The sequence below is a fragment of the Rhopalosiphum maidis genome, chromosome 3, assembly GCF_003676215.2.
Source record: "Rhopalosiphum maidis isolate BTI-1 chromosome 3, ASM367621v3, whole genome shotgun sequence".
NCBI lineage: Eukaryota > Metazoa > Arthropoda > Insecta > Hemiptera > Aphididae > Rhopalosiphum > Rhopalosiphum maidis.
In genome coordinates this window covers 9,439,948-9,457,980 of record NC_040879.1, presented here as the reverse complement: position 1 = coordinate 9,457,980, position 18,033 = coordinate 9,439,948, and the positions used below count along the sequence as shown (strand labels likewise).

The 18,033-nt window shown below is 32.6% G+C and overlaps 2 protein-coding genes and 1 pseudogene across 2 annotated transcripts; 1 reads left to right on the top strand and 2 right to left on the bottom strand.

Annotated features, from left to right (window-relative positions):
• Window positions 1-4,577: 4,577 nt before the first annotated feature.
• On the bottom strand, window positions 4,578-13,492 carry LOC113559955 (annotated as a pseudogene).
• A 799-nt stretch (window positions 13,493-14,291) lies between these two features.
• LOC113559685 lies at window positions 14,292-14,879 on the bottom strand. Its single transcript, XM_026965434.1, has one exon. The coding sequence runs from the start codon at window positions 14,877-14,879 to the stop codon at window positions 14,292-14,294; it is 588 nt and encodes a 195-aa protein (XP_026821235.1).
• A 1,995-nt stretch (window positions 14,880-16,874) lies between these two features.
• Window positions 16,875-18,028, top strand: LOC113559686. The gene is made up of 2 exons (XM_026965435.1): window positions 16,875-16,956; window positions 17,031-18,028. Exons 1-2 carry the CDS (start codon window positions 16,875-16,877, stop codon window positions 18,026-18,028), a joined length of 1,080 nt encoding a protein of 359 aa, XP_026821236.1.
• Window positions 18,029-18,033: the final 5 nt, after the last annotated feature.

The window sequence follows — 18,033 nt, the reverse complement described above, 5'->3', positions numbered from 1 at the left end:
TACATGGGTAATGTAGGGCGAATTATATTCTACGTGAACAAGTATCTTATATCCCGGAAGACTACACCAAAATATTGGTCCGACCTTTTGGGCCGCGGAGTGGAACCTTTTGTAGATTATTTGGGAATGTGAGTGATACTCAGTGGATTGTCGAATCTAATTTTTTTAATTAATATTTTTTTTTTGTTCTACAGACACGAAAAACTTGGCCAAACCATCTCCACATCCATCAATAATTGTCTAAAGAATCTGGGAAACCTCGTCGATATGGCGATTTCAACTTATTGTTACGACGATCCAGGTTTTCCCAGATCTTTTGATAACGAACCGAGGCTCGTACCCTGAATTCAATAAAAGTGCTCAAAAAGAAACTCGACTTATAAAAGCAAGTTACAAAAACAACCCGCAGAACTATTTTTAAGGAAAACGGAAGAAGCCACAACGTTGCCATAGTACGTCGCGGTGAAGAAGACACTCGACCGGGTTGAGTCGGAAGTCCTGGAGTTCTTGATTCACCTCGGGCCGGACGACGTGGTCCGAGTGTCTTCGGAACCCGGTTGTACTGGCATGGAGAAGATGGTAAGCTATACACAACTACGCCGTGTCTCATTGTAGTCTAACGGCCCTTAGTTTTTTGTTAATTTATAAAAAGGTGTATAAAAATTCAAAACCGCGGTCTAAGAGTTAAGACAGAATAGAGATTAGATAATATTATGAACTGAGATTTATATTTTATCTTAGTCTGTAAACACATCATTATAAATAGTTCATAATGGTTAAGTTAAAAAAACAAATGTTTTGTGAAAAGTGGTACTTAAACCGGTTAAAATCGGTAAGTGGTTATTTAAATATATCATAAACCGTTAAAAATTGTTATCCGGTAACCATTATATTAATCTGGTGTAAGGTAATTCATAACTGGTTAATAACACTTCTTAGGACGAGAAAACAGGTAACCGGTTAGTAAACAATTTTCGGCTCCTGCCGGAACAGATTACCTCTTATTTTAGAAAGGTTTTAAGCCCTGATAAGTACATAAAATTATTTTTAAAAAGATTGGGTTACTTAGTACTTACCTTTAGTCAAATAACTAATGGGTACAACATTTGGTTTTAAACTAGATTTCGGAGTAGCTGGGTTTGAATAATCATTCTTTTCAAAATGAGCTGAGCATATTACCTTTCTTCTTAACTTTTTTGGACTATAAGCCTCTAATTCAATAAATATATTTTATTATATAAAATACTGTAGTTGTTTATAAGTTGTAAAAAATATGCAAATATGTCTTGCTAGTATTATTTAAATACATACCAGAGTTTATAAAATCCATTTCCTTGATTCAACTTCATTATTAGGAAATTGGTAAAATATTTTTAATGAATTATTTCGCGTATTCTGGCATCCTCTGTACATACATTTGTTACCAACCATGTTTTAATTTATGAAGATTTAATGACAAATGTTAATGAAAATAATAACACAAAAGACAGGAGTAGTGTGTAGTGCTTTTCACGACTTCAGAAAGCAAACAATGTGTTTACTTTTATAGATATTTTAATTTTAAACACGAGTTGCAGTTAAAAATAAACCGAATAATAATAATATACACAACGCGTTTAATGTGCCAGTTTTATTATATATGGAGGGAATAGTTTCGATATGCCTATACAATTATTCGGAGATTTGTTGCACAACGCAACAGTGTTTGTTCTCAGGTATATAGGTACCATTTAAATTTTTATAGTTTTTAACAGCTTTTTTATTTTCTTGTCTATCTTAATTACAATGGTTAGTTTACAATTATTTTTATTGCGTTTTTTGAGGGTTTATATAAAATTTGGTGACGATTTAAAGTATCTACGATTATTAGTTTATTGTTTGAATTACAATAAAATAAGAAAATCGTTCCACGATAAATTGTATGTTTACACTGTTTACATGTAAAGATTAACTAATCTAACCTAATTTACGGGTAAATATTTAATTTCATAAAAAATTGAACTCCAAACGCTTATAGAAAAATGTATTTGACTTTCCGCCTTCCGGCAAACTTTTTGTTTGTTAAACAAATTAGACAAATTGATCAGGTATTTTGTATTCAATTTTAAAATCTAATAAGATACAAAATCAATTTTTTTTATGAATTTCTAATCCGAAATAATTTGCAAATTCTCGTAATTTAAACTTATTTTGTTAAAATTTTAACTTCAGACGCTTACCTATAAAAATTATCATAATTTTTATTTTTTTTTAAAGTATACTACTTATGAAGAAACCTTGAAATACATTAACAAGTTTTTGATTAAGCAAATTTGTTACACTCAGAATCTAAAACACGCACAGAACGTTGAAAAACTACGTATTTTTCCAAAAAATAGGTGGGTAACTTTGCGAATAATTTGAGTGTATAATTTTATACATTTGTATCAGCTATTTATTAAAGTCTAGGTTTATGTTTTTTTTTTTTAATCGTAGCTGTACTAAATTGTTTTATTTATTTAGATTATTAATTGTCATAATTAGTGTTCATTGCATTAATTAATTAATTATATTTGTTAAAAGATATAAGCAGTAGATATTTTGATTCTAGACACAGTCAATTTGATTATCCCGTATCTCTGGTATCAGTAAATCCGCGAAAACAGCAGATACCGGATTAAGTTGAGCGTCTATCGTACGCTCCACGTTCGTATATTACCATAATGCTAGAGATAGTTTAAAATTAATATGAAGTATAAACAGGTAGCCAATTATGAAATAATCTGTCTCCTGAGATAGCTGTGCCACCACCGACTAGAAGTGACTACTAGCGATTACAACGTTACCCGACCACACTAACCACGCGACTACAGCGCCCTATAGCGTTACGCGACTCTTACCGTGCCGTCGAAAAGTCGTCCAGTGAGCAATCTATAGTATTTATAATCAATAATAGTATAAATAAAAAATACCTACATTTTTACAACACAAAATCGAGTTTTCTTTTTTTTTCTTTAGAAAATCTATTTATTATATTTTCTATGTTATTTTCATTGTCAATATTAATATCTTTATGGATATACATAAGTGCTAATCCAGTTAATCGTTCTTCTGTCATTCTAGCCCTTAACCAAGTTTTAAGTAACCGTAAAGAGGAGAAGCTTCTTTCTGCCGTTGCAACAGAAATAGGCAGTGTAACTAATATTTTAATAAATGATGTAAATATAGGATAGTAATGTGAATCAATATTGTTTAACGTTTCATGAGCAGAATTCATATTTTTAAACTCGGGATTTAACAATAAAGAACTTTCTATGAGTTTTAGTTCTCCCTCAAACTTTGTTGATATTATATAAAAGGAACTAAAAAGTTCAGATTAAAACCTTGCATATTTTCACCAGAGAACCAACTGGAGTTTTCATTTTTTAGCAGGTTTGAATTGTGTCTGATTACAATTATGCACTATGTACACACTATTTATCCACACTAATGCAAAATGCAATGCCGAATGCACAAAAATAACACTGTTTACAAATCAAATGACGTGCGACGGCCGACGGTCGGTTTTCAATAATTATTATTTATATTTTTATACATTTATTATGTTTTTTTTTCCCAGAAACGACAGCGATGGTCGACGACGGCAAGTCATACCGATAATTATATTAATTTATAATGGTACAATAATAATATTTGGTTTCGGGTATTGTTCTCGACGATGACAATCTACTCAGTAACTGATAAAGCTAAAGCTTTATATAGATATATATATTAAAAGTATACGTCTATGCCCGTTGTTATTGATTTATTAAACATATTTTATTTTCATGATATTATTATAAGAAATAATCATTATTTAGGTACTTAATGAAATTGTTTATCATCGACGGCGATCAATCGAACGCAATTTAGCTATAAGACTAGGTTCACATGGACGCGCGTTAGCCCGCCACAAAACGCGCGTATGACTGTTCAGATGGCTGCATATGCTACGCGCGTCGAAGAAATAAATAAATAATAGGTATCAATGTAAAACATATTTTAGTACTGTTCAGACGTACATCGAGAATGGACATAGTAGATGCTGTGTGTTTGTGGGTTGTCCACCGAAGAATAAGAAGACGAAGGCAAAAAAGGGAAAGAAAATATTGGGTTCATCCAATTTTAAAAACAAGACTTTCAACAAGTCTATATATCACATTATATCCAAAACTTAGAGATCACGAAGATAAATTTTTCAATTATTTTAGAATGTCTATTAAATCGTTCGATGACCTATTGGAGACAATTAAAGACTCCTTAGAAGCTGATGAAAATGCAACAAGATATTGCATTTCACCACAAGAAAAACTTATCGTTACATTAAGGTAAGTCTGTCTAAATTTTATTAAATTTTTTATTTACTGAAAAATATTACAAAATTTTAACAAAATAAAAAATCAACCTTTCGACTTAACAAATATTTGCTGAACTACTTTATAAATTATAAAACAAAATTACTTATAATATTGAAACAAAATAAAAAATCAACCTTTAGACTTAACAAATATTAAAAAACAATACAAAAGAATCACCTTATATATTACTTAAATTATTTTTTATCCAAATAAATCAAGGTCAGACGACTCTTGAGAAATCTCACTATTAGTAGACAAAGGTGAAGGAGCTTGTAGAGGTTCCATATTTTGGTTGAATTGAGTGTAAATGTGATTATAACGAAGCGTATCGTATGGAGGAATAGTTGTATAATTTGGACGATCATATTGTGTGTATGCATATCGTTGCGTATTTTGTTGGCTGTACGGTGTGGATACATGGTTGGATTTAGAGGTATCTGTACTTGAAGGTTGAGGATGAGTTTGTATTGCTTGATTTTTTAAAAGTAGGTTATAAATTTCGATTTTAGTTTTTAAACGCATTGCATCTGGTACTTTTTTAATTTCTTTATATAAAGATAAACAAAATAATTTATCTTCGTCATCTTCTTTTTTATCTACAGTATTCCTCTGATTTAAACTTTTTTCTATGATGTTGGCAAAGTGCTCATCAGCAGGATGAAGTTTTATTTTTTTTCGTTGCTGAAGAGGACTTTTGAAAGTACGTTCTTCGTTTGGAACTCTGGAACTATCTTCCTCAATTGAAGTTTCAGTCGATGATTCTAAATTTCCATCACCGCCAACGTCTGCAATTTCAAAACTACTCTCGGTAGATTTTTTTTTATGGTTGGTTGTAGAAATTGCAACCTTCTATAATATAAATATGACGACTTTTCTGCTCCCGATCCAGACTTAACTTGTTTCATTTTTTTTACTTCTTTTACATATGCATCTCGAATACCTTCCATTTCTTTTGTAATTCTAATCCTAAAACAAATAATCGGATTGTAAGCTGCGCCCGTGCATTTTTATGCATTAAAAAGTATCCAGAATATCTCATATACTATTAAGTCAAAACTATGAAAATACACGGAAAAAAAGTCTTATATATAAAAAATAATCATAAATTATTTTCTTATTTTATATTTCAGATACTTGTCAACAGGTTGCTCGATAACAGATATACACTATAATTACAAAATTGGAGTATCTACTTTGAGTGGCATAATACGCCAGGTATGCCAAATCATATGGATTAAATTAAAAAATACTGTAATCAGTGAACCTAACAAACAGAAATGGTTAGACATTTCAACAGGATTTGAAATACGTGCATATTTCCCAAACTGAATTGGAGCTTTAGGTAAGGCTAATTTGATTATTATTGATAAAAAAACGTCAATTTAAAAAAAGCGGGTAAGTGGGTATCGCTCTGATGTATATTAGGGGGTGGGGTGTACCTCAGACTATGGTAGGTTAAATTTGAATGTAATGATAGGTATCATTGTATACGAAATACGATTCTGAACGGAGATGATTTGTCAGTCTAGACTCTAGGACAGTGGTTCTTAACCTTTTTTAGTTCAGCGCCCCCTTTATCGTAATAACTAATTGCTAACGCCCCCTCGTGCAAAATCAAATTTTCTTCTTATAAATATACATATATTTGTATATTTATTTATTCATTAGTATATTATAACATTATTAATTAAACTATTAAAGTAAAAACTCTTATTTTTAGATAGTTATGATTATATTTTACACCCCTTAACAAAACAATTTAATAATTTACTATACAAAAAGATTTACTGAACCATAAAAAAAAAATTATAAAATATACAAATTATACCTATCAATGACTGCCTTGAGCCTGATGAGTACAGGGCCGTCCCAAGGTTTTTCGGGGCCAGGGGCAAATTAATTTGGGGGCCCTTTGACCATAATAATAAAATATGATAAACAAAATACTCACTGAGAATAACAAAATGTTTATAAACGTTATTTTTCCAAACCTTAACCAATCAAGCTCATTTAATTCGTGTACCTATAGCATTACATACTTACATAATAGAATTTAATATTATTCATATTATTTATATCAATATTATTCAATACATTATTAGCAATGTATTACCATGTATACAAAAAACTAAAATTTATTCCTAGATATAAATATTCAAAGAAAATATTAACTTGGATGTTTATAGGATTAAATAAATAGATAAGGTAGATTAAGAAAATTAAAAAAAATGTTCATATATTATTTTATTATTTTAAATAAAATATTAAAATGTATATCAGAACAACAGATAAGGTAGATTAAGAAAATTAAAAAAAATGTACGTATATTATTTTATTATTTTAAATAAAATATTAAAATGTATATCAGAACACCTTTTTCCTAGCTTTTTTTTCAGCAAAGCTGTCAATAATATCATCATAATCTAGGGTCTTTGCCAACTTGTGTTCGATGGAGAGAAGTATTAAATGATTTAAGCGGTTTTCTGCTGTAGTTGAACGTAAATAACTTTTTATTAATTTCAGTTTACTGAAAGATCTTTCTCCCGTTGACACAGACGTGGGAATGGTAGAAAGTATTCGAAGACAAATACATATTTGAGGTAGTATATTTTGAAGTCCTTTCTTATATATTTGATTAAGAATAGAAATCGATGCAATTTCGCTATCGTTAAAAATAATTGTTGATACTTTGTGTATTTTGAAATAAATTCGTAGTTCCTCTTTTAATACATTAGCACACACGTCATTAGGATATACACTTGAAATTATATTAGCTTGAGCTTTGAAATATTCAGCACTTGGTTCTTCTGTATCTGGTGGATTGATTATTGAAGAAAATGTGTTTGTTATTTTCTCCATAGTTGCTTGAATACCATAAATATCTGATAAAAGCCTATCTAATGCGGTTACAAACACTTCAACTTTAAATTTGTTTTCAATATCATGGAAAGGCTGTTCATCTGAAATATCATCGTGAAAATGTTTTTTTCTTCGAACTCTTGAAGTTATCTTAAATTCTGTCGTTAAATTCAAAGTGGAAGCTACTGATTTCGACTCCAGTAATAAATCATTCCAAGAGTCTTTTATCTGTTGAATTTCTGTAGCTAATTGTTGAAAATGCATTGAACTTTCATATATGGAAGTTTTTTTGCTCTGAAGAATTTTATTTCGATCATCAATACACTGAAGAACCTTGTACCAGATAGTTGTTAACAATATAAATTCAAAGGAATGTAACCATGAAATCAGACCAACTGCTTCAGCATAATTATCTGCAGGTAGATTAATTTCATTTTTAACACGAACAAGTGAATTTAGAATACCGGAATAATTTTTAGATAATGGACGAACAGCATCAATTCTGGCACTCCATCTAGTAGCTTATATTGAATGTAGTGAAAGACCAGCAGTTTCTTGAAGTATCTTCCATCTTGATGGACTACAAGAAAAAAAGTTGTATAGCTTTTGAATGTTTCCAAAAAATGTTTTTACTTCTAGGCTGGTTTCCATTGCATGTACTCCACATGGATTTAAAGAGTGAGCACTACATGGTGAAAACAAAGCTTGAGGATACTTCTCTATTATTTTACTTTTCACGCCGTTGTATTTGCCAGACATATTTGCTGCATTATCATAACCTTGGCCCCTGCATAGTGCTAAATCTAAATTGCATTCAACTAAAATTTCTTCTATTTTGTTTGCAATATCAGCTCCTGTTTTTTTTTCATAGTCAACCATTGTTAGAAATCGTTCTTGTATATCCCAAGTTCCAGCATTTTCAAAAACATATCTTATAACGAATACCAATTGTTCCTTGTGTGACACATCTGGAGTACCGTCTACAATAATTGAATAATATTGACATATTTTTATTTCTTCAATAATTTTTTGTTGAACTTTTTTGGCACAAATTTCCAAAAACTCATTTTGACTTCGTGGAGATAGATAGTGAGCAGACATTTTTTTACCACTGTCTTTATATTCCTTAATAGTGTCCAAATGATTTTTCATTGTTTCGCTGTAATGACTAACTAATTTTGCAGTTGAAATAAAAAGTCCACAGTCATCATGATCGATCGTTGAGTGTATGCCTCTAAATGGCAAATTATTTTCTGCTAAAAACAATGTGATATCTACTACTATCCGAAGGAGTTTTCTCCATTTTTCTTTCTCTGTGTTAATAGAAACTTGCAAATCTTTGTCGATCCCTTTCCTACCATTTATTGCTTCTACCAAGTCCTTCCATAATAAATATCTTTCTATGTGCTTCGTATTCCCTTCGTGGTTATCGATCTTGTCATACAGTTTTCTCCAATTATTTTCAATACCATTTCTACATAAACCCGATGGCTCAAATTCATCATCTCTTAAAAAAAGACAACACGGAAAGCAAAATAAAGCATTTTTTAGTGTACTCCATACAAGCCAGTCGCGTTTTACTGTTTCTTTATTAGGTAAGGTTTTTTGTAAAAGTGAAATCGGAAAAGAGCGATTCTCATGTTTATCATGGGGAAACTTTGATGGCATAGTAGGTGGACCAACTGCAGCTAAATAGTCGCGATCTGACAAACTAAGTTTTTTCCAAGTTGCTGGATCGTTACTTAATTTAAACATTTCGTCAGATTGTTTGTTATAATTGGCTTCAATAATGCCTTTGGAACAAAATATATTACTGTCAATAACATTTTTATCTAATTCCTTTACACTTTCATTCTCGTTCATTGGTATACATTTAACTACCTCATTATTTTGTGTGTTAATAACGTTTTCATTAATTTCTTTTGGATATGGAACAACTGTATCATCAATTTTACTTTTTTTGGACTCTCCTACATGAATATTTACGGTTTTTTCATTTTCTAATACTTTGGGATCATCAATATCACATTGTTGCTCGTTTATATCATTTTAAGCCAAGTTCCTACTTGACGTACACCAACCGAAATCATGTAAATTACGTTTTCCTTTATCTTCTTTAAGTTTTTTTTTCATTTTTTGCCTTCTTCTTCGCAGCACCCGATAAATACACACGCTTCATTATTTTTTTTATTATTAACAACTCTAAAGTCACACAACATAAGTAGTGTAAGTAAATTATATTAATTTAATTAATTGTTTTAAATAAATTATTAGAAATTAAATTAAGTAATCGAATGCGGTAAACGGAAAAAAAGTCTCCCGTTTAAATAATATAATAGGATATATTTTATTCAATTATAAACCACATATATAAATGAATACATTTTTATATTTTTTAAATAATATTATTATAATATTTTATAATATGTTTTTTTCTCCCAGTCCTCCACTGGAAAATGCTATGAAATATTTAGATAACAAGTAAAAAAAAATTTAAAAACATTTATCTTCAATACATTTAACATGTAATTATGAATGTAAATAGGTATAACCGTATTAGGGTATAATTTAGTATTATTCTATAAGTACAGGTAGATATAATGATACAGACTATAGCTTAATGTCCCAATACGAAGATAGACTACTTTAAAGACTAATAGAAATATTAAAAATTAATCATTTTAATAAAAATAAAGAATAATATGTACATATTTCAATCAATTATTACTTACTAATATTGGTGTTTCTGCTAATCGCTATTTACTGTGCTAGTAATAAATTTATAAAAATACAGGGACACTGTGGTAGTGTGGTACACATCGACTGTCGAGTAATTAGCAACCGAATGGTGCGGCCGTGTAGGTTGTGGTTTACTATACAGAATAGTCAATTCTACAATGTATCGGTTATAGGTTTTTGTCTAAAAATATCGAGTGCTGCGTGCACCATCGCCTATCTTAGCAAATCAAGTATCGTTATCGCGATCTATCCACATTATACTACACACATATACTATACACATTATACTAATATATTAAAATATTATTAAGTAGAAACGACGGCATAGACGAGCGGTGCGGTGGAGGAGATTGTTTTGACTACGTGACTGGACGTCATGCTCTTACTCGCGCATTGTATGACTGTATAAGACAGTAATAAATTATATTTTAATTTTATTTTAAGTATTAATATTATGTGGATGACGCAAAGCAGATTATTTTTGTCTCAATAACGGTGGTTGGTGATAGTTCTTTGTTTTTAATTATTATACATCAAGACTTTTTGGGGGCCCCCTAAAAATATTACAACAATGGGGCCTGGGGCAAAATGGTCCCATTGCCCCCCCTCTGAACGGCCCTGGATGAGTAGCTGCTAATTTAACGATGTCTGGTTTGATATTGGTCAAAGCTAAACGTAGATCACCTTTGTTGCAAATGTCCAACCGATTTCTTTGTTTCGTCAAAAGCTGGACAACAACGCTGAATCCTTTTTCAACTAGATACGTTGACGGGAAAGAGAGAAGCAACGATTTAACTTGTTGCCATAGTTGTGGATAAGTGTCTTTAAGCTTGATCCAGGCAAGCTCGTAACCGACCTGCTTAAAAACAAGTCGTGCCTCACAGTCGTGTTTAAGATCGATAAATTCCATTTGTAAATGAGGTTCGAGATCTTCCACAGATTCAAACGAAAATGGATCTAAAATCCAATTACAGATTTGTAACTCAAGTAGATCTTGAAATCTTGAATTCATGTCTTTTTTGAGCTGCAAAATATGATCAGTGAAAATTAGAATTTTGTCTTCTGGAATTAAACCATTTGCGTCTGAACATGACTTGAGATTCGGAAACTGAATCAGTTCTTGACGATTTATGTTTGTTCTGTAAAGATCTAATTTAAAAATGAATGAGGAAATTATTCCTTTGTCTTTAATAAAGTTCATCTTATTCCCTTGAAGCTTCAAATTGACTTCATTCATTTTTTCAAAAATATCTGTGAGGTACCCAATCTCAATTTTTCGTTGCTTCAAATTTTCTTTTAAGACAGGATCAATTTTATCGAGAAATTCAATGATAGAGTCAAATAATGCAAAAAAACGACACAAACATTTTCCTTTGGAAAGCCACCTTACTGCAGTATGCAAAAGTAATCTTTCAAAATCTTCATCATTATCATGACAAAGTTCTCGAAACATGCGGTCATTGAGTGAACTTGCTTTAATCTTGTTTACAGCTTTTATGACGAATTGAAGGGTTTCGTGCAGCACACTGCTTAAGTTTTTAGCAGCTAAATGTTGGCGATGTATAACACAATGAACACAAATAACACCTGGGGCAGCTTTTTTAAGGTGGGCTATAAACCCAACATGACGACCGGTCATCGAAGGAGCGCCATCCGTTGCGCATGCAATAATATTTGTCAAGGGGACATTTTTTCTGGTAAAATATTCCTCCACCGCTTGAAAAATCGACGACCCTTTGGTATCAGTGATCAAACTTGTAGCCAACAATAATTCCTCGACGATTTCTTTACGTTCATTAATGAACCTCACGTAAGCTAGTAATATAGCTTTATTATCTGTCACAGTTGATTCGTCAATCTGTAGTGCAAAATTATTTTCTCTTAAATAATTTATAAGTTTGTTTTCGATGTCATCTGCCATTTCATCAATTCTTTTGGAGACAGTGTCATTGCTCAAAGGAATTGACTTAATCATCTTATTGCTAGTACCCTCTCCTTGCATAGTATCGATTATTTCCTTGAGAGCCGGTAAAATAAGAGTTTCACCGATTGAATGAGGTTTACTGTTTTTTGCTATCAATAAAGACACCTTGTACGAAGCGACAAGTCCTTTATCAAGATCAGATGTTTGTTTTTTAAATAAACTATTCACAGTAGACCGTTTTTCAATTTTTGCTTTAAGAGCCTGAAAAAACGAAAGTGGTTTCTCCAGTTTATCGGAATGAATTTTTGATAAATGATCTTTCATTCTTGATGGCTTCATTGTCTCATTCGAAAATGTTTTTTGACATGTAAGGCACAACGGTAACTGTACATTAAGTGGTGATGCGATAAAACCAAACTTTAGGTACTCTACTAAATACTGACGGCACTTCTTTTTTGCACTATGATCACTCATTATAAAAATATTTATTAGTGTTGTCAGAAAAACGCACTAGTTTATTCAAAAACGCGACGTTCACTGTAACGATATCAATCACGTACTGCAAGAGTGCAAGGTACAGTATACAATAGTCCAGAGCTATGGTTGAAAATGTAAAAATAAATCTATTATAAACAGGACGTTCCCGATACGTAAAATGCGATTAGATAACATGCCGTATACCGTTACATAGCGTACGCAATTGTCGCAATTACAACTATTCTGATTTCACGTTCAATTATTGTATTATTTTTCATACTTTTTCAACTAGCGCCCCCCAGAGAGACCGAAATTCCCCCAAGGGGGCGGTACCGCCCCCGTTAAGAACCACTGCTCTAGGATATATTATTTATTTATTTCATATCTAAAACCGTTTGATAGAAAATCGTTATTTTACGTGTGAATTTTTAAATTTTTATTATTGTAAAAATTTAAGTTTAGACGCTAGAAAAAATGTATAAATTGACTTACAATCGATTTTTTTTATAATTATTATGAGAAAAACTTATGGACCACTTTATATTCAATTTTAAATTCTTAGGTATGAATACAAAAAAAAATTATGAATTTTCAACAATAACTTCAAAATTTCGAGATTTTATCATATTTCGTAAAAATACTAACCTAACCTAACCTAACGTGCCGACGCACGCCGACAACGTACACAAAATAATATAATAAAAATAGATCGGTTTATAAAAATGGTCGCCGTGCGTCGTGCAGACCACGGCGATAACACAAAATAATAAAAAACATAATAATAATAATATTTAAAATCACTACAATATTAAAATTTACAAATTTACCGACTACTTTACAAATGAAGGGAAATTAGAGTGGCAAGATAAAATGATTTGAATCATTATTATAATCATTATTCTTTTGTAAACTTTAAAATAAATATAAATATAATAAAGGATTAATTACCTAAATTTTTCTTTTTCTCTTCTGAATCCTCATGACCACCAAAGACAAGCACCAACTCTTCCCAACTTCTTCTCTTTATGGTTCGGTTTGAGTACTCATGTGTTGTCATGTCCCATATGGCAGGCCTTTTTTCTATTTCGTCAATTAACGTATCTATTTCGATTTCCATATTTGAAAAAACACTAGTTATCAAACACTATGATCAAAATTCGATCGTTCGCATCGAAACGCGCGTGTCAACTGAACGGTCCGACAATGAAACATGGAATTTCAATCCGCGATGTCACGCGCGTGATCGCGCGGAAATAGATTCTTGCGTCGTTATCGCGATCGACGCGCGTATACGGGCTCATACGCGCGCCAAGTGAATAATGTATGAGAAACTCGTATATCTAAACACGCGCGGCTAGCTAACGCGCGTGTACGCGCGTCCATGTGAACCTAGCCTAACATAGTAACACGCTTAAACACTAGTCACTACACAATATAAAATGATATTATTTTATTTTTCGTAATTTTATAATACTGTAGTTAGTAGTTATAATGAACCACGAAAATAATTGAAAACCCAATACATTATAACATGACACAAACCTGTTTTAGTGATTTGGGGGGGGGGGGGCGTGCGCCACCTTGGATCCGCGCCTGATCTCAAATGTTGTAGTCACTAGTTTGTAACATAGACCTTATACTATATGACCGTCACGCTCCCGGTGGCCATTTTTCATTAGGGCTACGAAGAATGGTTTCCCGCGTATAATAATTTTAAACACTTGTTATACGTGCGCGTATCGTTTATTTATACGCGTGGCTATGAAACGGGTCTTTACTATAAAGGCATAACAATTTATACTTCTGTATTACACATTTTTTATTAATTTATTATCACATTTTTAAACATAAAATAATAATAATAACATTTAAAATATTTACAATTGTTTTCGAAATTTAATAATAAACATAAAAATCTATTCATCGTCATCGTCATCATCGTTGCTCGAACTGCTGTCGTCTGGATAAATTGTTAAAATTATTGGCTCTAATATTTCGTCCCTCAGTCCTGCTTTGTGGAAATCCTCCTCTTGAATTTTCACGCTATGTTCTCCACATTTGGCCCAATCATCAGCAGTTACCGCATCAATTTCTGTATGAACGAGTGCCTCAACATCAGCAATTTTAAATGTTGAGTTTTTTTCAGCCACTCTCCTTTTAAATTGTGCCCAAATCAATTCTATGGGATTATACTGACAGTGGTAAGGTGGAAGTCTCACCACTTCATGCCCCATTTGGAGTGTCAATTCATCCAACTTATAAATTTTTCCACGCGGCATCGCAAGTTTGACTTTCGCCCGTAATTCGTCAAGAGTTTCGAGGGGAGAAAAGTCTATATTTTTTCCGCACAACCATTGCTGAACATCCGTCTTCCTACTATTTGACTTCGGGTAGTCTTCGAGTAATGCAGAATGGTATGACGCGTTGTCCATAACAATGACACTGGGCTCTTCCAAGTTCATTAACATTTGCAAATACCACTTTTCAAAAATTGTAGCATTCATCTGTGAATGATAATCTTTGGTATCTTTTTTATTTCTTATACCTTATACTAATAGACTGGCCTTGCCTATAGAATAGCTGTGGTAGTAACCAGTCAGACATACCTCAGTGATTGACAATATTGATGTTATTATTCTGTACATCACTGCGGTATGTCTGACCGGTTACTACCACAGCTATTCTATAGGCAAGGCCAGTCTATTAGTATATGTATGTAAAGTATAATGTACAATTGTACAATAATATGATACTATTATCATTTCTTTTTTTTCTTGTGGCATAATACTATGATGACATAATATATTTTATGGTATACGATACTTTTACAGTCACCGAAAAGCGCCCTCTATCTATGACCGTTCTTCGTGTACAAAAGGCCAGTCGTTTAGTATAAGGTCTATGGTTTGTAATCATAGAACATGATTATTATCACGGCTTTAAATTATTATTATATATATATATTTAATATTATATTATGGTTGCTATTATACTCAATATTATAGTTGTTGACGCCGCAATAAGAATATAAACACTCGCATACAACAGCCGCTATTTTTGTATTTTTTTAAATTAATTTATTATTATTGGCATTGCATTTGTTTTAATTTATATTGAGCCAAAGGGGCTATATTTCTATACATTAATATTTTATTGTAGCAATTGGTGACCTCGACGTGATCTCGTATTATCTAAGAGTCATGCGTAACAATAATTTTCATTGTTATTAATATGTTATAATTATAATTTCCATTTTATACCTTTCGTATGCGAATCAAGAATATTCGGGTGAAATAATCTAATTATTTTATTATATGAAAGTCACAATAAATAACTAGGTCAACTAAATACCGTTTTAGAATTTATTAATTACTGTTATATATTTCTTGAATTCGTTGCATTAATTGAGATCTGTGATATATTACTGTATACGTGCGTATACTTGTGTGTTATTATTTCGTCGTAATTGCATTGGATTAAGTCAGCATTGTATATTATTTTCATGATGGCTCTCGATGAGGATAATGAAAAACAAATGATCGCATTAAGAAAAAAACGTGGAGTGGTTAAGGCCTCGTTAACACGACTTCGTAAATTTATAAAAGAGTTTGATCATAATGAACAGTCAATTTCTCTCCTTGAATTTTGACAAGAAGAATTGCCTAATATAAATAAAAAGTTTGACGCAGTTCAATGCGAAATTGAGTTAATTACAGAAGAACCGGAAAGGGAAGAAGAAGAACGAACGTCATTTGAAGAGAACTACTTCGAGACAAGATCGCAAATGCAAGAAATTATCAGCACCCGAAGCTCATCAAGTACTGTAGGCTCTAATGCATCGTTTGGATCGTCAAGTAATACAAACCGTGTCAGGTTAGTACCTATTTCATTACCCACATTTAATGGTGATATTGAAAACTGGGAAGCATTTTATGATGTTTTTTTGTGTGTTAGTTCATAATGATGAGGGACTTACTCCGGCGCAAAAATTATATTATCTAAGATCCTGTTTGAGTGGCCCAGCTTTAGATATCGTTAGTTCAATCCCGATGGTCGATGGAAATTATGAGGTGTTTACTGAACGACTCAAGCAGAGATATGACAACAGAAGCCTCGTGATACAGACACACATACGAGCGCTTCTTGATGCCTCTCGTGTAGAGACCGCTTCCATAGAAGCGTTACAAATGCTGCACTCACATATTGGATGTCATATAGCTGCGCTTAAGGCCTTAGGTCAGTCAATAGAGCAGTGGGACGCATGGCTAGATACCATTGTTTTAAGGTGTTTAGACCAGAATACAGCACATGAGTGGCAGCTTCGACAAGAAGACACACAGTTACCCAAGTATATAAACATAGAAAAGTTTTTAGCCAGAAGATGTATTGCATTTGAAAATTCAAACTCAGAGATACAGTCACGATCTCATAATCAATCAATGTCAACAGGCCAACACCAATCAACCAGTAGACAAAGAAGGTCCGAGAAAATTATTTAGATGGCACTGTTAGCCTCTGAAAAGGGTCAGCTTCAAAATGCTCTTGCTGCATTGGGCTACATAGGATACATGCGTGTGACAAGTTTAAGGAACTGAGTATAAACGATCGTCTAAATATTATACGAGATACTCGTTTATGTTTTAATTGCTTGTCAGCATATTATACAACGAAAACATGCAAGTCTAATGGCTCATGTGGAGAGTGCAGGTTGAAGCATAATACTCTACTACACTTCTCACAAAGGGTATCCGACGATCAGAAAATTAATAGTACAAGTGAAGGAGAATCATCTTTAGCTGGGGCATTATCAGCTACGTCATGGGCCTCAGGGAACCGTTATGCATTTTTAGCCACAGCACAAGTGATAGTTAAGGACAAGAATGGAATGGAGTTCAAATGTCGTGCCGTGCTAGACAGCGGCGCTCAGGTGAATTTTATATCCAAAAGGTTACAAAACGTACTCAAGGTCTCAGGAGAAAGGGTAGCATTGCCGGTGAGCGGAATCGGTTCAAGTAGAACACAATCGACTACAAGGGTAGATATTAAGGTTTATTCTCGAGTATCACCATTCCAGGTTAACATATCATGCTACGTATTACCATCAATTGTCAACACACTATCTTCAAGTATAAGACCCACGGACGGCTGGGGAATCACCAAAAATATTCTTTCACAGTTAGCTGATCCTAATTTTGACCAGGCAGGCACCATCGATATGTTAATGGGCGCAGGGATATTTTTTGAATTATTAGAGTCAGAGAGGATTCAACTTCAAACTGGTAATCTCACATTACAATCCACAAAATTAAGTTGGGTTATGACTGGAGAATTTAACGTTAATTGCTTAGTGAGTACTGGAGCGTCATTAAAAGACGAATGGCGAACAATGAAAACTGATCAAGGACTATTCGGCAGGTTATCCAAGGCCAATAAGCGTCACGCAGAAGAACAGGAAGCAGTACAACATTTTGAAGGAACTGCTACCAGAAGAGCCGATGGTCGATTTGTGCTCCGTCTACCTGTAAAGCCAGAAGTTAGCCAGCTAGGAGATAGCATATCTAAGGCCACGTCACGCTTTATAAGCGTCGAAAGAAGATTATCACGAGATGAACATCTACGTACTGAGTTTGTAAAATTCATGACACAATATTAAGAAAC

Bases quoted from the DNA above. Each gene is read 5' to 3' on its own strand.
- LOC113559685 (XM_026965434.1), bottom strand. From the start codon at position 14,879: ATGAATGCTACAATTTTTGAAAAGTGGTATTTGCAAATGTTAATGAAC.
- LOC113559686 (XM_026965435.1), top strand. From the start codon at position 16,875: ATGGCACTGTTAGCCTCTGAAAAGGGTCAGCTTCAAAATGCTCTTGCT. The intron at 16,957-17,030 runs GTTTAAGGAACT...ATTGCTTGTCAG, and splicing joins AGGATACATGCGTGTGACAA to CATATTATACAACGAAAACA.